We start from the raw sequence: 25,049 nt of genomic DNA on the forward strand, positions 1-25,049 counted from the left end.
TTACATCCTTCATTGTTTAGTATTGACCTGTAGATCATACAGAAATGTTGGGTATGGGGCCTGGGAGATGGCTTAGTGGTTAAGAGGTTTGCATGAGGACCTCAGTCTAGAACCTGGTATACACATAAGAAGCCAAGTATGGCCAGTGTTTCTCTAACCACAATGCTGTGGGAAGCAGAGATGGGAGGATTGATGGGACTTGCTGGCTGCCAATCTAGCTGAAGGTTCAGGACTCTGCTTCAAAGGAATAAGGCAGCCAATGACAGAGAACAAGGTATCCATTTCCCTCTTCTGTCCTCTGCATGTGTGCATACATGTGGGCATCCACAATACTTGGACACAAGACTGAATGTGTCACCAACCAAAGAGCAAGCCTGGACTAGACCTAGGCTCCCTACACATATTTAGCTGATCTTCATTTGGGTCCCCTAGCAATTGAAGTAGGGGGTTGTCTTTGACATGGACTCTGTTCCTTGCTTTTGGATCACTTTCCCCTAGTTGACCTGCCTTGTCTGGCTTTAGTAGAAGAGGATGCACTTAGTCCTGATGAGACTTGATGTTCCAGGGTGGGTTTGGGGGAGGCTCCCCTTTCCTGAGGAGAAGAGGAGGGCACAGAGAAAGAGGGTAGGAGGGAGGGGCTGTGATTGGGATGTAAAATGAATAAATAAGCTAATGAAGAAAAATAAAAATAAACTCAGGTCCTTATACTTGCAAAGCACACATTCTTATCGACTGAGCTCTCTTGCAAATCCGTTTTGTTTTGTTTGCAATAGCATCTCATGTATCTCAGATCGGCCTCAAACACATATGTAGCTGAAGATGACCTTGAACGTGTGATCCTTCCATATCTACTTCTAGAGATCTATGATTACAAAGACATGCATCACCACTCCAGTTTTATGTGCTGCTGGTGATTGAATCCAGGGTCTTGTGCATAGTAGACAAGTACTCTACCAACTGATGTATATCCCCAACCTCTTGTTCTTTCTGGCCCATGGGATACTTTTCACCATGTTATAAAAACAACTTGACATCCCTCACCAAACATATTTCCTGTATCTTTAATCCCCTAGCTTCCAGAACCATAAGGCAAACAGATTTCTATCACCTGTAAACTGTTCAATCTGTGGTATTCTATTATAGTAACAGAATACAGACCAACATAGGCTTTCCAAGGGACACTGGCAGTACCTTGAGACATGTTTTAACTGGCATCACTGGAGAGGAATAGGTTCTACTGGCATCTATTGAACAGAGGGCAGGGATGCTGCTACTCTGTCATGTGCATAGGACAGTCCCCACAACAGAGAATGATCTGGCCCACGTGGAAATACATTCAGTCTACATTCAGACTGAATTCAGACATGGAAATGAAACCCAGAATTTACATTGCCATGTTTGTCAATTCTAACCTGACAGCTTCCCGTACGAAGATACTAACTGTTCAATTGCCTTTGATCTTAGACACTGCTGGGAACTTGACTCTTCAATTATGTCCCAAGGATTAATTAGAACATCTTTCTCTCTCATGTTTAAAGAAGAAGTATCATTTCAAAAGAATAAAATGAAAGCCTGAGAAGCAAAGCCTTTCTGTTCTACCTCAGAGCAGAGGCTGAAGCACTGCTCCTCTTATGGGCAGCTTTTTCTGCTCAGATGAAAAGCTTGGAGACTTTGGGAGAAAGGCTAGCCATCAGGAAACAGGAAGCCTTTCTTCTCTAAGAGGACTGAAGTTGAAAGGTCGATATTAAACAACCAAGGTAGCGGGATACCATCATAGGAAGGCCCTCACCCTGAAACCAAAGAGTAGATGTATTGGGGTCATTTGATGAAAGGTGCTTCCTAGGAAGAGATGGGACTTTGGGGAGATTGAGCACGAGGGCTCTGGTACACACAGAGACATCAATGGATAAGGAAGAGATGTGTTTCATATGGGATATGACCAAATCCCCAGGCCCAGAATGATAGAGCTTTGGGTAGAGGAAGTAAGCAAAAAACCCACAATGGCAAAAGCCATTTAAAAGTCTCCATCTGTTCAACTTCCACTCACTATATAGCCACTGTTCCAGGGTGCAGCATGGGAAAATCAAATACAGTATCTGTCCTAAACCTAGAAAGATCAACAATCTAATGGTAACAATGAAGCACCACATGGTGCTGCCATAGACACCAATTTCCAAGAGGCAAATCAATGAAGACAGTGAGCTCAGAGGTGGTACAAATGTCTAGTCCTGAAGTGAGTGAGGTGTAACATGGAAAACTTAAGCCTGTGTCCCATCCTCACCTCTAGTCATATATTATCCAGATGCCTGTTCCTGCTATGTACAAATTCTGTTAGGGGGGTTTATTATCCAAGCCTATGTGCTCACCTAGAGCAGTGGTTCTCACCCTTCTTAATGTTGTGACCTCTTAATACAGTCCCTCATGTAGTGGTGACCCTCAACCATAGAATTATTTTCACTGATACTTCATAACTTTAATTTTCTACTGTTATGGATCGTAATGTAAACATCTGAGATGCAAGATATCTGATATGTGACCCCTGTGAGAGGGTCATTTGACCCCAAAGGGATCGTGACCCACAGGTTGAGAATCACTGATTTAGAGTCTTCTGCATCTATAACGAACGAATAGTTCAGAAAGATGCTAGAGAGGCCTGTCTTTGGGGCCATGTTTCTATCCTACAGAGACCACAAATCTGCACCAATTGTAATAAGAAAGTGTGAGACACCAGATGTGATAGGCTGAAGGCACCTCGAGGCACTTTGTTATGAATATTTAGATAGTTTTCCTCTTGTTATGAAAATTATGGCAATCTGTTTCCCAGCATGAATTGCTGATGAATTTCAGTATCGTGGATGCCTTTTGCTTGGGGGTGGGGTAGAGAGAATGTTCCCTGCTTAAATAAATCTGGATCTCTCAAAAAATATCGACTCACATGAGTATTTTTGAGTCATCATAACTCTGGATCCTGATGTGAGCTTCTGGCTTAGTGTGCTGAGGAGACAGCTGGCAGGAAGCAACAGTCCTCCTGTGTACTCCTGGATATCCTTTGCCATAGGTTTCTATTTCAGGCCAGAAGGAAGAAGCAAGGAAGCTGCCTGGATGTCAAGCTCAGGGTCATTTCCAAAGGCTGCCCAGCATTCTGTAACCTTCTGCTTAAACACAGATGTAGCATCAGGACCCACAAACAGGGAAATGATCCAAAGGCTGGAAGAATTATACTGGCTTCAGGTTCCACTAAATGGCAATCACAGTAAAATCCAACTTTGAACATTCTTGTCCTCAAATCCATAGAAAGTACCCAAGAATAAACAGTGAATCTCTCAAGGCCTTGCTGACCTGATGCCCACTCACAGGCATATGGACATCAATTCCCAACAATATCACATACTCTCACAGAACGGTTCATCTCTTCCACTTTCTCTCCCATTAGGCTGCTCAATACTGTGGAGTGGAAAACCCTTCCACACCGGGTCCGAAAGGTTTCAGGACTGAATGAGAGGGTGAAGATGCTGGGAGAAAACTAAGGGCCTTTCTTTGTCTAGTGCAACATTCTGACTACATACATAAAGCAGATCACAAGAACAGAGGCCAGAGAAATGAAAGCAAGTTATCTGTCTGAGGCCATGTCAGTAGCTAATAACAACTGCTCCTAGGACTCTAAGACAAAATGCTCCATCCAGTCTCTGTTAAATCCCTTCTTTGTGAATAGTCAATTCTACCACCATAATGCTTTGCGAGAGCCAGGTACATGGGTGTGGCTTACTGATACTGATGTTTATAGTACCAAACAAGGCATGGGCTAGTGGCTGGATTCTATAGGTGCACCTGCAGCTGTGAAATCACCTAGCCCAAGGAACCCATGTTAGGCCCTGCGAAGTGAAACTGCCAGGAAAAAAAAAAAAACCGCACATGTGTGTTGAAGGCTCTACAGGGTGACTGACTTTCAACTTTTGATTGTGAAGAGATAGAAAGGTGCAAATCATTTTCCTGCAATTTTTCCAGTTCTACTCTTTGAGAGTCAAAAGTATCTTGGGCTATGTTCAATCCTCTTAATAACCATTGACCAACCTATCTCTGTATCAGGTAAGACCTTTGAAAAGTATAGTTAGCAGATAACTAGCAATCACCGAGCCAATAGCTAAGGATGTCATCAGAGAACATCTAAAACTACAGCAGAGATGTCTCTGAGTTGCCCATAACCTGCGTACCTCCTTACCTGCTGTTCCCACCGAAGTATTGTGTAAAAGTCTTGATTTATGACTTTCTCTAGTTCATGTAGCTATTTCAGTATTGGATCATGTCATGCAGGTCAGCCTAAATGCATGTTAAGAGGCCATGGTCACTCATATGTGGCTTAGCAGAGTTTATGCCTCTGAGAGCTGTGCCTTTCAGCCAAGGGCTTCAGTATTACTCTTGAAACACACCGCCCAACATGGTCACCCATAGACACATGTGATTACTGAGCACTAGGAAATGTGGCTGCTACTCTACACTGAGAAATATGATACATGCAAACCATGTATGACACCGTGAAGACATCACACTGAAAAAAAGTACATCATCTTATTGATAATTGTGTAAGGATTACATATTGAAATGGTTCTATGTATATATACTAACTTAAATATAATACATTAAAATTAGCTTTCATTTTTCAGCATGGTCTCCAGAAATATTTAATTTATATATGTGGTTCATTGGATCACTTTATTGGATGATGTAGTTATAAAATGAAACTAATCTCTTCCCATCTATTCATCTAATTCTTCTGAAAGAGTTGAGTCTCCTGCCTTAAGAAATACCTGGAGGTATTCAAGCAAAGATATAGGGATAGAGAGATGGCTCAGTGGTTAAGAGGGTGGACTGCTCTTTCAGAGGACTGGAGTTCACATCCCAACATACCCACATCAGAAGCTCATAAACGACTGCTACCCCAGGTACCAGAACTCCAGTAGCTCTGATTTCTGTAGGCACCTGCATTTATGTGCATATATCCCCATAGAGACACAGATGCATGCACATAATTAGAAATAAAAATATTTTTAAAAAGCAGGTGTTGAAGAGGCCAGCATAAGTGAAAGAGAAGTAATACTGGCTTAGTGATTAGGCCTTTCTACTGGAAGATCCAGGAATTCCTTATGTGCTTTAGTTAGCAATCTCCTGAGGTCTTTGGCCACCTAACTTGTGCACATATGGACAATCTCTGCATATTGGCACAATGCATGTGGCAGGAAAGAATCAAACTGCCCACACTGAAAAAAAAACCAAGAAGAATTCTGATTCTAACTTGTGCTGCCAGTCTACTCATGGAATTCTAAGGAAACACATTTTTATGCTTTTTTATGAATATGCAAAAGCTTTCAGAGGTATATAAGGATTTTTTGGTAATTAAGGAAACTCACTTTTTGTCCTGCTGTCCATTTCTGTTTTGGCTGGGTCTGTAGTTGATGTAGCTGGAGGTAACTTCTTCCCAATTGTCTGAGGAAGAAATAAGATGATTTATTTACACATTAGGATGATTCACTTCATTAACGAAACGAACAAAATCAAAATCACAATGAGAAATCCCCAAACACGGTTCTAAAAGCCACAGCTATGAGTTGAGACTGCTCTGTGGCTTGATGAGTCTTATCATCAGTGACAAACTAGAGGTAAAACAGATAAAACAGGTCCTTTTCCTTGAAGTACTCTCAGTGCCTTCTATTTCTTTCTCTCCTGACACTTTTTACAGGTCTGTTATTATTTTGAACAGAAAAAAAAAGATACCGTTTCCTTCATTTTATGACAAGTTGATCAAATTTATTGAGGCCCAGTGTCAGGCCCAGTGTCGATGCTCCAGAATAAACCCCGTAGTGGAAGAATGGAAACGAGTGGGAAGAAATGAAGAGAAGGAATACAGGGGCAAGAGCTGGAAGAAAACGTGGAGGACTAGGAAGGTGGACAGGCAGGCAGATGCTAGACTCTCCAGAACCACTAGGCCTTATATTAACTCCTTCTTACCATCTAAGATTTCACTTATTTTGTAGGATACGAATAAAAATATCCTAGTCCTTTTGAAATAGTCTACCCATCTCTTAAAACAAAAGCAAGGAGGGTCAACAGCTCTATTCCTACCAGTTGATTAGTCCTTCTTACTTCAGACCTTATGTACATTGATTAGTTTTTTTTTTTTTTAAAAAACCAGTTTGAGTCTGTTTTGATGTCCCTTCTTTATTTGCACTTAACTCTAGTGTTATTTATGAGTCATCCATAAGAAAGTTTGAATACTATCTCTTTGTCTAAAGATGTTCCTGAACCCACAGGCCACCCAGCAGTTCACAACCACAGACCCATTGGTAAACCAAACCCAATGGTTCTAGAGGTGAAGGCTGTTCCCACTCTTCTTTCTGCCATTGCACCCATGTAGATATCATTACTGCCCAACAAAAAATGTCCACTGATATGAGAGCAACAATTGTCACACCCATACAGACAGATGAATTGACATCCTCAACAATGAAGCCACTGGGAAAAACAAAGTTCTCTGTCCCTTGAATAATAAGCTGTGTCATTTAAAAACTTGGTATGGTTGAATTTTTCTTCAAATGAAACTCATTTGCCATTTTTTTTTATTTGAAAGGGTTCTTTATGTTGCAAACTTTAAATATGAATAAATCACTGAAATAGGAAAAGATAAATCAAATTTTCAGACCTTCATGAATTTTTAAAAATGTTTATGACAGAAAGCCTTTACATTTTACACGGTGACATTTTTATTTAGTGCCACAAGGCTTTCGATAGTGGAAAAAATTGAAAACCCTAAATAATATGTCACCTTCTACCACCAAACTACTCAACCTAATAGTATTTTATGGTGCTATGGAAGTGTCAAGGAAGATTTTTTTAAAGTTTGATATTCTTCTGCTAGAAGGTCAAATTTGATGAAGAAACAGTTTGGGGAGTATATTGAAAAGTGAGGAGGGAGCCCAGACGCTCTGGAAGCATTGCTCACTCTTACTCCCATCACAGGGCTAGAAGCACACCTGCCAATCTCTTTGCATCTCCTTTTAGGCAGGGAAGGCTGGAAGAGAGCTTTACACCCATTAACACATTAGGAAGAGGTAAACAAAACCAAGGAGCACTTCAGTTATCGCTGACAGTACAGAGAGGGAATCTGGGGCTGCAGCAATAGCAAAGGACTGGTGTCCATCTTAGCTTTGTTCACTCTCCTCAAACAAACAAACAAACAATCCAAAAAAAGGAGATATGAAATGAACGGCTTTGGATTTAAACCAGAAATGCCTTCTTCTGGAGAAAGTCTAGCAGATTGCAGATTCTTCTTGTTTTTCCTTTGGTAACCACAGAAAGTGTTGCCCTCATGCCCGATGTCCTGATATGCCAGAACATTCAAGTTCTCAGACACCACTCTGCTTTTTTTTTTTTTCCTCTTCATTCAGAAAAATCCAGTGCACTGGCTTCCATGGATCTCAGCAATAGAGTTCACAGTGAAGTTCATATTATGCTCATTTACTGGGAAATGGTGCACCTTAAATTCTTCATCTTTGTAGGCCATGATTAGAAGTCTAGAGGGTAAGCCATGTTCCTCCCCCACTCAGTCTAGTCTCATAGGGATTCCAAAGACAGAAAGCACTGTGGTACTTCTCTGCTAGAAGCTACATTGGCTAGTTAACCAGCAACAACTGAAAACTTGTCAGCAGGGGTACATTCCTGGGCCCTGCCCCAGACTTTCTCAACCAGAAACCCTGGGGATGGTGCCCAGCAGTCTCTGAGGGACTCTGATGCATGCTTAAGTTTAAGAACCACTGACACTTCCTCCCCCCCCACCCCACCCCCACATAGCAGGAATTCTACTAGTGAGAATTAAATATCCTTTATTGGATTAAAAGCTCAGCGCCTCTTTCCATAATTAGACACAGCATAAAACTCTCTTTCAATGCTTCTTCCTCTTTTCTTTCTCTCCCTTCCCACAACATGCTCCCTATTTTCTCTCTTCTCGTGGGTTTAAGAACTTAATATTGCTATTTAAACTACACATATGTATCTACGGCACATATAACTGAAACTCAAGTACAAAGCAGCCCAACACACACACACACACACACACACACACACACACACACACACACACACACCACACCACACAAAATAAATAAATAAATAAATATAAAACAAGGAATCTCATGTACATCTTTTGTTGCACCTGGAAGGCATCAGAAGTTAGGCTTATTCTTGGTTGTGGCAGAGGGCTCAGGATATCCTCTTGAGGCCTCTCCCACAGAATGACAACTTCTCTCCCTTGCGAGTATCATAAGGAAGATGGTTTGTCCAGGGCAAGCACCAGGGAGGCACTTGGAGGTTGTGCTGACATGGCACATGACACAGTTCCTGAGAGATCATCCAACAGCCTCATTTCAGTGAGTGAGTTCAGAAGGAAGTTGTTAGCCCGGCATTGCCTTTTGCTTTCTGTGCAAATGTCTAGATATTTCCCAGCAGAAGCACCCAATGTTATTCTTGTATGCTTGTGCCCTGACCCAGAAGCCAATACATGGAATGGCAGTGGACAGGCATAGAGAGGAACACACAGAGCTGAACACTCCACAAATAGGCTATTGCTTTGGATATACTCTGAGATTTAATTACCACATCAGTATCACTTTTTGTCTGTCTTGCCTATGTCACAAAATCCATTTTAAACCTAATATAGGGGCTAGAGAGATGGGTTAGTGATTAAGGGCATCTAACTGTTCTCATAGAAGATACAGGTTTGGTTCCTAGCACCTACATCAGGTGGCTCACAACCACCAGTAACTTCAGTTCCAGGGGATCCAATGCCTTCTGGAGTTTGAGGGCATTGGACAAATGTGGTCCATATAAATTCATATTGACATACAACATATTCATGAATAAAAATAATAAACATATCTTTAAAAAATAAAACCAGGGCTAAAGATATGGCTCCACCATCTTCTCTTGAAGAGGACCCAGATCCCATTCCCAGGACCCTCTCGGCAGCTCACAATTGTCTGTAACTCCAGTTCCAGGGAATCTGGTGCACTCCTCTGACCTCCATCAGTACCACCTGAACATGATGCACATCCATGCAAACAAAACCACCTATATATGTAATATGCATGTAAATAGAGATATATATTTCAAAAATAAAACTTGATTTCTACTAAAAAAAAGATCTGTTCCTTTGAATAATGATTTAAATCCATCTCCCTTTAGTTCTTTGCACTAAACAAACTTTGCTGTGTGTGGAGTGGGGAGGTCTTGTCTGCGGTGGGAGTTTCATGCAGCCATATTCGTAACTGCACAAGATCCAGCAATGCAGCATCAGAACAAATAAGCATCATATGATTTCAATTAATGAAGCAAGTAACTTTTTCCCTTTTACATGCCAAGATAAAGACAACACTGGGTTTGAGTCCAAGGAAATCCAGTTCCCAAATGATGAATGTATCTGTTTCTCTTTGTGACTGTGGAATGTGAGTATAGCATCCTGCTCAAATAATTGGTATAAAATCACTCCTCTGCTGTTATAAGTCAGACGCAAACTCCCTTGAGTGTAAAAAGTTTCTAACTACAGGCCCATATTTAAATCCCATCTCTAAAAGCCCCCTTTCAAAAGAGTACTATACACAACTTTTGCAATCCAAAGGCAGCCAGGATCACTGGGGTGGGGGTGGAGGCACCCTGTATCCCAGCGGTTGGCAGAGCCTCCTGTCCATAGGCCAGGTTTTCTGGCAGCTGTTCTAGAAGTATATGATGATCTGAAAAACTACAACTGGCCATTACTCATGCACTCACACAAAGCCAAACACAAGGGTAAAACCCAAGATTGAAGATGCCTCTTTTGTGATATTCTCTATGCAACACTAGCATCTGACAGTACTCTTTCCCTTCCTGTCCATTATGGATTCATAAGGGCCTATTCAATATGAAACAGGAAAACAGATTAGAAGGCAGGAAGCTGGTGAGCACCAAAATGACAACTTTGTGGGGTTGGTTCTCTACAGTAGTGTGCTGAGGGCTACCCAAGAGTGCAGTATGGTTACCTATCCTATTCATCTCTAGGATATGGAGAGATACAAAGCTCAGCACACAGCAATGAAAGGCAGCACCATATGTACAAACTATCTGCAGCTCTTCAGTTTTTGTTTCCCACCCAAACCCTTATCTTTATTTCCACGCATTCCTTTCATGAGCACCTATGACTGATAGCATTATGAAAAGTCTTCTTGGCTTTTAGTAGGGAGTGATAGGAGCCGAGCATGTCAGAGCCAGAAGAGAACAAGTACAAAGAGTTGTTTTTACACTGGACTGACTTGTGGGTTCCCACTGGAAGACTTCTCAGTTACATGTATAGCTGTCAACTTGCCCACATTTGGAGGACTCCCCTTCAACTATATCATATCAACAGCAAAAGATGTGCCATAGTAAAACATAACTTGGGGTTTTAAAAATAAAAGGCATGATCCAGTATAGTGACCAAGAGCATTTGTAGTTCTAGGCTTTGGGAGGAGGCCGAGAGATATCTGAGCAGAGAATTATTCTAGTAGCCTGGCTGGACTCCTCAAGGCTGGGATTTTGGTTCTAAGCTCAAGTCCCCTCCTCTGAGTTCACTTTGCTTGCTAGCTGTTTCTGACCAAGGAAGGTCTGGCTGCTGGAGAGCAGGCAGAAAGGTATCCTAGCAGAAAACTACTCTAGAGGCCTGGCTGGCCTCCTTGGGGCAGAGGTTAATAGGATTTTTGGTCCTGTGCTCAAGTCCCACTCTCTGCTTGCTAGCTGTTTCTGACCTAGCAGGAGGTCTGGCTGCTGGCAAGCAGGCATTAAGTTATCTAAGCAAAGAGCTGCTCCAGTGGCCCTACCAGCCCCCTCAGGACAGTGGACAATGGTGTTCTGTAGTCTCCAGTTCAATGTAATACCTGGAAGGTGCAGGTACCGAGCACTTGCTGGCAAGTGGCTAGACACTGGAGACTGTGCGCCCGCTTGCAGGGACCTGAGGACTTTCTGTGAATTAGCTAGGTGGTCCAGAGGCTAGACCCACCTGTGCTCCACACATTGTGGACCCCTCTCACCTGGGAAACATCACCACTAGTGGTTTGTAGTTCTCAGTTTGTTCCTTAGGTCACTGTGCAGTCACTGCTGTCCTGCTGATCAGACACAGTGTGAGATCAACGCAGCCATCTTGGAACTCTCACTTTTCTTTTAGCATACACGTGTCTCTCTCTCTCTCTCTCTCTCTCTCTCTCTCTCTCTCTCCCTCCCTCCCTCCATCCCTTCCTCCCCCCGAAATAATCTTCAGAATTACATTCCCACACAATGTGCTACTTACCAAGTAATCACCAAAACACCTACTCCCTAACTTGGTACATTTGTAAAACACTGAATACAGCTTAAGTCCTATAGTTATTACTTAACTTTATCTTTAAGTTTGTCTCAGTGTATTCCAGTCTTTGCCAAGCCTAGAACTTCTTTTGACAGCCAGCAAGACACCGCAAGAGTGAGTAGTGTACGGAACAGTAGCTGAACACCATCCCTTTCATATTTGTGTCCTAGGATCATGACTTTTGGAATTCACTTTCAATGACCATTGTTATTATACCTTCCAGTGGACCCAGCGACAGTGTTCTGATTGTATATTCCTCCTTTCCTCTTTGACTCTGATCTAGAACCTGTAACTCTCTCAGGGTTTACTTGAATCATTTTCAGACAAGGATCCATTGATCTAACATGAGACAATTTTCAAACACCTTATACTCCTCTTATCACAGCTGCATCAAAGCAAGCAGAGCATGTCCTGCTACTTGACGACTGCTCCTGGAGAGGCCCAAAGAAGGAACATGAAGGTCTACCTCTGATTCTTACACCTTGCCATAGTTCCTAACAATTCATATCTTCTCTCTTTATTTTTTCATATCTTCTCTTATCTCTCAAGACTAATAGCAAACTTTTTCTAAATACAGCATGACCTCTTGACTCGACTTGGATTCTTCTATCCGGGCTTCTAGAGTTTCCTCTTTTAATCTGTCCATAAAAAGGGTTCCTATATATCAGTCTACTACATATAAAATGTACTTTGTGTGTCTGTATATATGTATAAGCACATATATATGCATATATATGAATATGAGAGACAGAGTATATGGGAGTGTTGCTTGTGTGAAGACTTTGAGCCAGGTTCTGTTCTTTCTCCTTAACTCTATTTCCTGCCAGGATATGATTTGGCTCATTTGGTTGTTTACTGAACACCTCTAAAAGCATGACTTAAAAAAGTAAAAAAAGCCATACAACTGTAACAGGAAGGGTAACAACTCTCTTCTTGTGAAATCAAAATAACTTTTGCAGTTAGTTGAGGCTTCCACCCATGCTTAAGTGCTCAGGAGGCGTAGCATGTAATTCAGATAATAGTAAAATCATAGACGTCGGCTCTCCATATACCCGACAATATATGAAAATATTGTTTGTATTTTACCTCTAATGTCCCCAGGAGAGGATTCTGCATGCCAGCGTGTTAAAGAATCATCTTATTCACAGAAGATGAGCAAGTCAAAGTGAATGTCCATCCAAATACCACTTTTACAAAATACAACCTGCCATTATACTTTGGGAGACTATGTTTGCTAATATAACAGATAAAGAAAACTTATAAACACTCCTTCTCCCAGAGGAATGGCTTCCTATCTTTTAACAATGCCTTCATTTTACACAATTTGGAGACTTTAAGAAGAGACTGAGTAGGTAATGGAAAGAAAAGGATAGTATGACAGCTATGAATAATATATGTTTGTTTTGTCATGTCTAAATATCAAACAACATGGACCAAGCCCTAATGTTTCCATAAAGCAGTTATATTATAGTAATTCAGCAAGCACAGCAAAGTTTCAAGGGTTGGCTCTCTCCCATGAGGTGGGTCTCAAGTTGGGCTAGTCATTGGCTTGTCATTCCCTCAATCTTTGCTTCATCTTTATCACTACACTTCTTGTAGGCAGGACAAATTTTGGGTCAAAGGTTTTATAAGTGGGTTGGTCTCTCTCTCCCTCCACTGGAAGTATCACCTGACTACATGAAGTGGTAACTTCATGCTCCATATTTCCCACTGCTAGGAGTCTCAGCTATGCTTGCAGACAGGAGCCTGGGATAGCTGTCTTCTGAGAGGCTTTATCCAGCAACTGATGGAAACAGATGCAGAGAACCACAGCCAAACAATAGGCCAAGCTTGGGAAGTTTCGTGGAAGAGTGGGAGGAAGGATTGAGGGAGCCAGATGGGTCAAGAACATGACAAGAAGACCTACAGAGTAAACTAATCTGGGACCATGGGGGCTCACAGAGAGTGAACCACCAACCAAAGAGCATGCATGGTCTGGACCTAGACCCGCTACACATATGTAGCAGATGGGCAGCTTGGTATTCATGTGGGCCCCCTAACAATGGGAGTAGATTCTTTCTCTAACTCTGTTGCCTGCCTTTGGATCTCTTACCCTTAGCTGGGCTGCCTGGCCTAGCTTCAGTGGGAGAGGATGCACTTAGTCCTGCTGCAACTTGAGGTGCTAGGGTGAATTGGTACCCACTGGGGCCCTCCCCTTCTCTGAGAAGGAGAGAGAGGAATGGGAGAGGCATAAGGGTTGGACTGGGAGGAGAAGAGGGAGGAGGCTGGGATGAGGCTGGGATGAGGCTGTAAAGCAATTAGTTAATTAATTACTCCACACACAAAGATTTACTCTAGTTCTGCATGTTTCTTTATATAATCATAGCATAGTCCAAGCTATCCTCCTCACCAACCTGGAGATGGCATCCCCTCCCTGAGCACATCTCACCTGTAAGATTCAAATAGAACCCAATAGGTAACGTATCACCTTTAACCTACGTTTTCTATGGGCATAAATCCCATACTTACTCAAAATATTTTTATATGTAAGACATACTTGAGAACAAAGCCATCTTTTTATTCGGCTTTCTTTTCTAACATGAAAATGAACACTTTCCTCAACAGTGCATTCTATTCTGGCTACTACATCATAAACATGAAAGGTTTGGAGTTCTGGACCATCCATGATTTTAAGATTAGCAATAGGGTCAGGCTCATTAGATACGCATCACATAGTGCGAAGGGATAAACAGTACAATGAATACATGTACAGAGAGAGGAAAAAATAGCTGTTAGACAATCTACATGAGGAAATAAGCTCCAAAGATGGCAGCAAGGAGGCTTGTGCTAAATTCAGAAAGATGGGTAGGAGTTGGCCTAAGAATGTAGTAAAAAGGGTGTTTTGGTTGAATAAAAGCAAGGAAGTAAGGCTAAAATGGATGCAGGAGCTGGGTATAGTGAGTGTACTCAAGAGATTGAGGCAGGAGAATCTTTGAGTCATGAGCAGATGTTCACAGTGTGATGTGGGTGGAGGAACAGAGAGAGAGAGAGAGAGAGAGAGAGAGGGAGGGAGGGAGGGAGGGAGGGAGGGAGGGAGGGAGGGAGGGATGGAGGGAGGGAGGGAGGGAGGGGGAGAGGGAGAGGGAGAGGGAGTAGCTTGAGGCCCACAAGCCAGCAAGGTAAGTTAAAGCACTGTTACAGTAGTTTATAACTTATCCCCAAGACATCTGATCACTAGGAAAAGTAAAGAGAGGGGTGATGATCCAATTTGAGATGCAGAGAGAAAAAGAAACAAAAGGCTAAACTAAAGCTGCAGTGGGGAAGCTGACATTACCCTCTAGTTGAGGCAGTGAAACTTTGCTTGCCTAGTCACAGCTCACAGCCACTTTAGGCACAACTCAGGGACTGAGCGCTGGCTTGAATACAGCAGAAACATTTCTGATTTTGAATGCTTTTGAGTCTACATGTGTGCACACCACATAGTGAATGCCAACCATGTGCAAAAAGACAACAGTAAGTTTACACTCTGAAGAGTTAGTCACAGAGACAAGTCCCAAGGCTCAAGGACCCAATGGGAAGGGACCCAATGGGAAGACGTGTTTCTCTGTGCTCTGCTGCAGGTGCAGAAACTTGGTGGCAAAAGAATAAATCTGTAAAAGCTTTGAGCATTCTGCTCCTGGTGAAAACACTAGTCAATCTCCCATTTGAAAACAAAAACGTTAAAAAAAATCATCTTTTTCATCTGAAAATTTTACAGTAAATTGTTTAATCAAGTTTGACTCCAAATTGTTTCCCCAGAATGAATTTTCAGAGTAAGGTTTCTGTATTCAGTCTTAAAAGAGAAATCCTGGCACCATAACAGGTGCCAGTGGATAATGTACTAGGCAAATGAAGCCAGTCACTGAAACATAGAAACTCAAGTGGGTGGGGCATAAATTCCTCTGTATCTGTGGATTATGCATCCATTGACACAACTACTTCAGAGTTAAAATACTTGGAAAGGCTAGACCCCTTACACATGCGGGCTCCTTAACGATGGGAAAAGATTCTTTCGCTAACTCTGTTACCTGCCTTGGATCCCTTACCTCTAGCTGGGCTGCCTGGCCTGGCCTCAGTGGGAGAGGATGTACTTAGTCCTGCTGCGACTTGAGGTGCTAGAGTGGGTTGATAACCACTGGGGGCTTCCCTTTCTCTATTTTTATTGTGAAAAATGAGTTCAGACCACATATGGATCAAAAAGAGGAGCTTTCTAGAGGTCAGGTACACATCTGATATGTCTTCTGTACACATAGCAGTATAGTTAGAAAGGTGATTCCAAAATATTTTAAGAATAGAAATCCCGCTCTGCTGTGCTTGCAGATAGGAGCCTAGCATAACTGTCTTCTGAGAAGCTACACTCAGCAGCAGATTGAAACAGATGTTGAGACTCAGCCAAACACTGGGCTAAGCACAGGGAGTCTTGTGGAAAAGTAGGGGGAAGGAGAGAAGGACCTGGAGGGGACAGGAATGCCACAAAAACAATAGAGCCCACTAACCATGGAGGGGCTTGCAGAGAGTGAAGGACCATGCATGGACTGGACCTAGGCCCTCTACACATGCAGCTTAATTTTCCTGTAGGTCTCCTAGTAAGGGGAGCAGGTGCTGTCTCAGACATGGACTCAGTTGTCTGCTTTTTGGTCACTTCCCATTTTGGTGGGACTGCCTTGCCAGGGTCACAGGGGAAGAGAATGCTTTTAGTCTGATGTGGCTTGATGTGCTGGGAAGGGTTGGTAGGGGGGGGCTCCCCTTTTCTGAGGAGTAGAGAAGAGGGGATAAGGGGAAGAGGGAGAAAGGGCGGGTCTGGGAGGAGAGAAACAACAACAACAAAATAGAAATCCCAGTAGGGCATATTGGGAACATGTCTGCAGTTCTAACATTTGGAAGATTGATAGAGGAAGACTATGAATTTGAGGCTAGCCAGAACTACACAGAGTTAAAAGAAACAGTGGGGTAGAGAAAAGGATCATTAGTTAAGAATGTACACTGTTCTTGTAGAGGACCTGAGTTTGATTCCTAGTTCTCTTGTCTGGCAAGTCACAGCCACCTATAACTACAGCTCCAAGAGTATCCAATGCCTCTGGCTCTCATGGGCACTAGTACTCACATACACACAGCAGCACATGTGTGTGTACACATACACACACACACAATTAAACATAATTAAGTAAGTCATTCAAAAATAAGAATGGACTGGAGAGATGGTTCAGCAGTAAAGAACAGCAGCTGTTCTTCCAAAGGATCCATGTTTGATTCCCAGCACCGACATGGTTCCAGAGGATCCAATGTCTTCTGGTCTGTTCAGGCACCAGGCACACACATGGTACATATACATACATGAAGGCAAAACTCCTAGACACATTATAAAATACAAATAAAATATAAAATAAATGTCAAAATAAACCTACTCCAGCCAAGAAAAGAATGAGGATTCTCCAAAGAGAGGTCAAATTAACTTAAAATCAGGGCATTCCAGTCATAAGTGAGTAGGCCATACTCAATAGGGGCAAACCAAACCCACATTCTCTGCTTCCCACAAAAACAAAACAAAACAAAAACCAAAATGTCTTAGGTGACAAAGACAGAAGTGACCACCCATGTAAGAGGAGCTCTCATTGTCCTTGACATTGGGTTTCTGGCTACTTCTTTCTGGGTTTCATTAACTAGTATAAAAATGTGAGGGGGGGGGATGACTGCTCTGGAACCTTTAAATCTTTCCAAGGGCCTTACTCATTGGATAAGCTAAATACTTCGGTAAAACAGCCTTATGGTGGTGCTAGGAACATCACAATGAAACAAATGACCCAATCCCTTCGTTTGGCATCTAGTAGTAAGTTTGTACAGAGCAGAAATGGTCTTGGGTAAATTACTTCACTTCTCCATATGACAGTTTCCTCTTTTAAATGAAGATAATGATAAAGATGTTATAGATTTTTAAACGAAGGATAGAATGGCATGCATGTAAAGTGCTTATTGTTTGATTTTACTGAATTAAAAACGTAATCTGGCTCTAGAGACTGCTCAGTGGTTAAATGGCTTGCTGCACAAGTTCGATGATTTGAGTTCAGATCTCAGGCACCCATATTAAATGTCTGGCAAGTTGGTGGCTTGTCTATAATGCCAGTCTCAGAAGGGGCATAACAGGGATTCCCAAGAGCAAGCCTCCTAACAAGGCTAAACCTATTAGTGAGTAGTTTGTTTGAGAGACCTTGCATCAATGAAGCAGGTGAAGGAAGGCTCAATAGAGAATGATTCCAAACATCAGTTTCCAGCTTCCACATGCACACTCACACATGTGTACAAATAAATTCATACAAAAGGCATACATATATTCATACACATGCACACCATGTACACGTACATAAAAAGGGAAACTTCAACCACCACTCTGCCTTTATGTGAATTCTACTTCAAAAGAATGAGCTATTAAACAGGTTTTTTTTTCCAATAGTAGGCTGGCAGCCCATTAGCCACCTATTCCTTTGCTTGGGGACTGGAGAACAGGTCTTACAAGAAAGTCACAGAGCAGAAACATACCTAGAGAAATCTGAGAAATCTGGAAACTAGGAAGGGATGAAAAGTAGCATCCATTGCCACAGAGCTGCTGCTGGGAGGAGACTGGTGGGGGAGAGGGGAAGTGAGGGGAGCCAAAGCTCACAACCAACAGACATTTCCAGTCAATAAAGGTGGCACCTAGAGTGAATGGTCAGAACAACATCCCAGAGGACCCTCAAGTGCGTGCCCACACCAGCTGCTTCTGGCTGCATCCAAACTGTTACCTACTGTTGAAGATGGAAAAACAACAAGGCGTGTGTCTGGGGAAAACAGCCTGTTGTCTGAGAACAGAAAGCCCTTTACTGAGAATTTTGGTACTCAGGAGCAAACACAGCACCACAGAAAACTATCCCAAACCATCTTTTACAAAGTTTGGCATCCATTCAGTAACGGATGAAGAAATTCTAAGTTAGGGCCAAACAGATACTCCTCCCAAGGTAATGGGCCAAATGAGACCACACACTCACATGGTATAGATTTTAAAAGCCACTTGGAAATTACTAACAGATACTTAACATGAAAATTTGAATTCATAATCCTCTACCTGAAAGTGGCAAAGTGCTGAAAGGCTTCTTTCAAGAATAGCAAGGGGGCTGGTGAAATAGCTCAGTGGCAAAGCTGTCTGCTGCCAAGCCTGATGACTTAGTTCCAATTCTAAGACCCACATAGTGGAAGGAGAAAACGTACGCCAGCAAATCTGCATGTACACACACACACACACACACACACACACACACACACACAGGGGGAAGAAAGGATATGAATGTGAAAGAAAACAAATAAATGAATGTAATTTTTAAAAAGTCTTCAAGCAGAGGCTTGAGGCTGATGGTATGGCTTGATAGTATGGCCTCTGTTTAGCATGTATGAGGTCCTGGGTTCATCTTTCAATCCCCAGCACCACCCCAAAAGATTGAGTCCTCCAGCAGTTAAAGGGATGTTTATAGAAGTCACTAATAATATGTGAAATTTTATATAATGCTAAAAAAAAAGATTTTTTAAAAATCGTGTGTGTGGAAAAAATTCTGCGTGTGGTATGATCTCAACCAGTTAAAAATGTACAGCCAAACAAGTGAAAGCTATATTTAAAAACAATAACAGTGGTTGCCCCAGGAAAGTTAAATTATCAGTGCTTTTTATTTCCTTCTTACTTTCTAGTATTTCAAAAATTATTTTATAATAAGAAAAATGAAGTTTTAAGAGGTAAAATAAAGTGTGTTAAAATGGCTAAATATTAAAATCTACCTCCTCACATTACTGCTGTCTCTCCTGAAGGTCTGATTTGAGTCGCAATAGCTCCTAGCTAGCAGTCACATGAAGCTTGCATTTGTGTTTCACTTTATTTCCAAGTCATTAGTAAGGATGTTAAGAACATCAGATGTAAAATGAATCATGATGGTAATTTTCCAGACACCATCCATATAGAACACACTCTGTCATTTGTCATCTCCCTTCACTTATAGTTATTCATTGGCTCATATCTTCAGTGACTAAGTACATAATGTAAAGTCATTTCTAATTAATGCTGTTCCAAATAAAGTATTGGGACATTTTATCACATGTTTTCAATGCCAAGAACATATTTCCTAATTAAACTCATGAATTCCTTATTTGTATTTCTGAAACAGACTTCATGTATAATCAAAGGCCATGCTTATAGGGGATTCAGAGATGGCTCAGTGGTTAAGGATACTTGCAGAGGACCTGGGTTCGATTCCTAGCACCCACATGGTAGCTAACAATCATCTTTAACTCCACTTTCAGGGGTTCCAGAGCCATGCTCTGACTTCCACTGGCACCAGGCACATATGGGGTGCATACTGACATTAATATACCTAAAGAAAAAATAAAATTTAAAATCATTTTAAAAAAGGATACTGCTTACAGGTTCTTCACTCTTGGTCTTTAAAGAAGTGTGGCTTCAAGTTATAACAATTGTGATCAAATACAGGACTACCTACTACTATTAGAAATACCTATTTACTGAGGAATACCCTAATTTTTACATTATGTAGATTTCATAAACATTTTCATTTCCTTAAGAAATATTTCCTATTAACATTTTCTTGATTTTGCTTTCTTTTAAAAAGCAAGACTGATTTACACTAAAATAGGATTCTAGCTAAGGGTGAGGACAGATTGAATACTTTTTTAGAAAAAAGATTTATTTATTTTATTTATTGTATATGAGTGTTTTATCTGCAGAAGAGGGTATCAGATTACATTATAGATGGTTGTGAGCCACCACGTGGTTGCTGGGAATTGAACTCAGGACATCTGGAAGAGAGCAGGCGGCGCTCTTAACCACTGAGCCATCTCTCCAGCCCCAGATTGAATAATTTTTTATTATTATGTTTCTTTTTTAACATATACATTTATATTATTACACATGGGTAAAATAAACTACATACAGCAGGAAAATCAGTAATTGTATAAATGTTACATTCATGGTGATTTGGCTATTTGTATTTGGCAAACTTGAAGTAAATATCTTTCCTATCTTGTTGAGTCTAAATTTCTGAATGAAGATCAATATCTATCATGTCTCATCTGTATTAAGTTAAAACATCTATTTTGATCTAAAAACATCTTAACCCCTAACCTATTAAGCTTAATTGTAAGACTAAACTATCTGGTCTTCAACCCCATCAGAGATTTGAGAAAGAATAAAACTTAAATACCTGAATGAACCAGATGTGCAGGTTAGCAGCTTCCAAAATGATAAAATGAGAGAGACAGTTTCCTGCCTGAACAGTCACCCAGCACTCTCTATAACGTTGGAGTATCACCTCTGGCCTTCTGGCCCAATATATCTGACAGACATATTTGCAAGGCAGGAACTATTGAAGACTTGCTTACCCTATCTTGGCGGAGTTTGGCCGTTGACTCTGCTTGCATCTAAACTTGCCTATTTTCAGGCAGAATTCTGTCTGTGGCAGTAACGAGGATATTGGATACCTTTTATCTTCTTAAAAAACATGTGTACACATGCACATATGGTGTACATACATGGTTATGTCTGTGTGCTTGAATGAATGCCTTGGGGTATATGTACACATGTATGCAAGTGTGTGTGGCAAGCAGAGCTTTCCTTATTCGTTTGTTTGCTTATGAGGTAGGGTTTCTCCTTGAATCTGGAGTGTATATATTAGGCAATACTAGCTTACCAGCAAGCTTCAAATATCCTCCTGTTTCTACTTCTCTCTTGTTACAGCAAGCTTTCTACCCCTCCCCTACCCTCCCCCACCTCTCTCTCATGCTGAGGTCCTCATACTCATGTGGCAAGCACTCTACCAACTTAGCTAGTTCCCCAGACCCTAATAAATGCACATTTAAAATAATATAGCAACTGTGTGTTTATTTTTTAAATATTTTAGTTGTGTGCTTGTATAATATATGTATACACACAGGTGAAACCAGAGGCCAGAGGAGGAGGAGAAGGTAACAGTATTCCTCTGGTGCCTTTTTTTTTTTAAGACAGGTCTCTCTATACATTCATGGCTGGTCTTGAAATCACTCTGTAGACCAGGCTAGTCTTAACTCAGAGGTCTGCCTGCCTCTACCTCCTGAGTACTGGAATTAAAAGTGTATACCACCACTGTCTGGCTACATTAAAACAAACAAACAAAAAACAAACAAAAAAACAAGCTCTTTTACTGTACCCTAAGCTTACTCTTTTGGCTAGGCTGGCTAGATAGAGAGCTCCCAGGACCTGCCTGTCTTCTCCCACTAAAGCTAGAGTTACAGACATGTGCAGCCATGCCCAGCTTTTACATGGGTGCTAGGAATTTGAACTCAGCTCCTCTTGACTCCACAGCAAGTACTCTTACCCACTGAGCGATCTTTCAAGCCCCATAAGTGTACTTTAATACCCTTTTTGGTAATTTCTGGTCTTGTAAAGCAGAAGTTTAACATGGCCTGTACCTGGCTGTTTTTCACATTCATTCATAATTCATTCATTTAACATCAGTTTAACAGCAAATATGAGGGAGAAGAAGACAGTTCTCTTAAGGCTGTAAATTGTAAGATGCCCAAGTTTTAAGCAAATTAGATCCGTATCACATGAGCGAATGGTAAATATTTTATCACTCATTTTGCAGTTTTAATTTATCTGTGCTAAAATATTTCCCTCTCTCTTCTTTACCTATCACATATTAAAAAACCATCAAACCACACAACACATAGATGCAGAAAACACAAAATTACTAATTTTACACATGTGCTATTCTCAGATGGCTATGTTATTTTTTAATTTGGTTTCATTATGTACCCAGCTAGCATGGAACTCACTATGAAAACTGGGCTGGCCTCAAATTCACAGAGCTCATTGCTGCTGCCTTGTGAATACTGGAATTAAAAATATGCACCCCTGGTCTTTTTTTTCTTTTGAGACAGGATCTCATGTAGCCCAGATTGGTCTTAAACTAGCTGTGTGGTAGAGGATAACCTTGAGCTCTACCTGGTAAGTGCTGGGATCACCAGCATGTGCCAACTCATTTGCTTCTGTTATTTTTCTAAGGAACATTTACAAAGGATAAATAGACAAGACAATGTATCTAGTAAAATATGCCTATTGAAGTCTTTTCTGCTCTTCACTGATTCCGTGTCCTTTTCTGTCACAATGGAGAATGCTTGCTTCAATGTTTGCTTGTGTGCTCCCAGAGCAGCAATTCCTCTTTGTGCCTTACACAAAGACTTGCTATAGGCTCCGCACAGGGAAAACACAAAGCAGATTCATGGAAAAAGACCATGACAAAAGAAGACAAAGACCAGGAATGGTACTTTTCAAATGAACAAAACATTCGTTCCTTCTGGGTTATTACATTATATTTAATATGATTCTGGCAGATGTGTTTTAGATTGGTCACGCTCCCAAATTTACAGGGATTTTTCAGCAAAAGATTTCTACAATTCTTACCCCCATAGCAAAACAAAATGAGTCTATCATCTCTCATCACCAGCTACTTCTCCCTTATTCCCAACCTGTTCATCATGATTCAAGTTATAGGATTCCTCTTTTCCTGCCATTAGTGGAATCAGAGAACAGTCTCAAATGCTGTGAAATCTAATTTCCTCATAGACATTGCTTAGCCAACTCTTTTTATTGTGATGATTAGGTTTTGTCCTCTGGTTTTTGATTGAAACTAGCTTTCATGGGGCCTAGAGAGATGGCTCAATAGTTAAGAGCACTTGTTACTCTTACATTGGACCCAAGTTCACAGTTACTTCTATGGGTGAGAGGCATAAATATGATATGAATACATACATATAGGTAAAACATTCACAAGGCATAAAATATCTAAACCTAAAATAATATTTAAAAAAAAAACAAACTAATTTTCAATCGCTGCCTTGTCTCATAGCTCCTCAGGATATCTCTGGCCTCTCTATAGTCAACTCAATTCCATGGCAAGATCAGCCACCATAAGATTTCATAGAGTTGGGGCAGATAAAATTCAAGGTTTTCTTACGCATGGCTTTACTGCCCCATAAAGCCATTTTTTTTTTACTACAATACTTTGAAACTTAGTGATCCCTCCATGACCTAGATGCCTCTCTCAGCCTCTTATTAACTTTCTTAAAACCTTATTTCACCTCTATCCAGACTACTTTTCTCCTCTCTGGCATAACAATTTATGACCGAAGGTCACAAAATTCCGCGGTTGTCTGAACTCTTCTTTCTGTGTTTCTAATGATGCTTAAATGTCAATGGGTTAATAGGGTTAGAAGCAAAATAAACTCATTATAAAACCAGACATGCAAGTTCTATGTGGCAAGAACTAGACAGTGCTAAGTTTTATGAACTACTCCAGGACCTAAAACAATGTCACCTTCAGCAGCATCACTTCACTTATTATCAGCCTCTACTCATAGCCTAGGAAAGGTACCCAGGAGAACTTGTTTCCTGGTGGAAAGTGAAAATAGTCCTTACTAAGAAGGCAAAATAAAAAGAACAGACTGAACAGATGCTACCAAAACAAATGGAGCAAAACATATCAAAAACCACTGGTGAATGAAAATGCTTAGCTTGTCAAAGAATAAGAAAACGAAGCAGTAAATCCATCCTAACCACCTCAAAGCTTCTCGTCTCAAATGAACAAACCAAAACACAACTTGTAAGTGATACAGACCTCATTTTTCTGCTCTTACACTCCTAATCACTGCCTGTTGGATTCCTACAAGTACAAGGATAAGTGTGAGGCAACATTTCAGAATCATAGACCTTATGAAATAGGTTTAAGGATGACCTTTTGATGAAAGGGAGCCATGTACAGAAATTTTGATACATGCTTCGATGATAAATTGTTATTTTTTAAGTTGAATGTAAAGTGTCTATTGGAAGTGTAGGAAAGGCTTACTTTGCTTATAGTGCCACTCGTAGCTCAAGCACACATTTATTTGGGGATCTGCCTTTCCATATGGAAAGCCTGAGCTAAGGATGAATTTTGCACCAATTAAATAGACTCCAATGCCACAAGGATATATAGGACATGTTACTGACGGACTGAACTCAGAAATTTAAATTCGTTAAATGTGAGAAAAAACAACATAATTCAGCTGAAGCCAGCAGAATAGTTTGTTTTTGTGTTGCTGGGTTTTTCTTTTATAGCACTGAATTTATTTCATCTACTGAACCCCAGTTGGTCAGAATTTTACTTTACAACTGAGAATATCAAAAATATCAGGTTAAGTACAAAAGCATGACCATTTCGATGGCCAGCCAGATGTATGCATGACCTTGGAGATCAAGAACCAAAAGCAAACACCAGGGAAGAACAAAACAATACAAAATATTTACCCATCATTTTGTACACCTGATTGAAGAATACCAATCAGCATGTATAAGTAATAAAAATATTTACAAAAAGAAGGACTGCTATTTCTTACTCCTGAGCAATTTTGTAGTAGAAGACAAGAGAAAAATCAACCACATAGCTAACTTTTCCCACTAAGAGGAAATCACTTAGAATTAACAAAAGCACATGGGAGAAAATTTAACCTTCCAAGTAAGAGGGCTAAACTACATGAAAAGCAGGAATTCAACCAAACACTTGGATATCACCACCTGAAGAAACAAAAAGGA

The 25,049-nt window shown here is 40.9% G+C and overlaps 1 protein-coding gene across 14 annotated transcripts in view; it reads right to left on the minus strand.

The window, feature by feature from the left end:
- Sh3kbp1 (SH3 domain containing kinase binding protein 1) overlaps positions 1 to 25,049 on the minus strand; it is a 351,985-nt gene that overhangs the window by 119,752 nt on the left and 207,184 nt on the right. For all 14 annotated transcript variants that reach the window (XM_051141512.1, XM_051141508.1, XM_051141514.1 and 11 more), the window contains one exon: positions 5,406 to 5,481. In XM_051141512.1, coding sequence (XP_050997469.1) covers positions 5,406 to 5,481 — 76 coding nt within the window. The remainder of the gene's footprint in view (positions 1 to 5,405; positions 5,482 to 25,049) is intronic.

The sequence above is a fragment of the Acomys russatus genome, chromosome X, assembly GCF_903995435.1.
Source record: "Acomys russatus chromosome X, mAcoRus1.1, whole genome shotgun sequence".
NCBI lineage: Eukaryota > Metazoa > Chordata > Mammalia > Rodentia > Muridae > Acomys > Acomys russatus.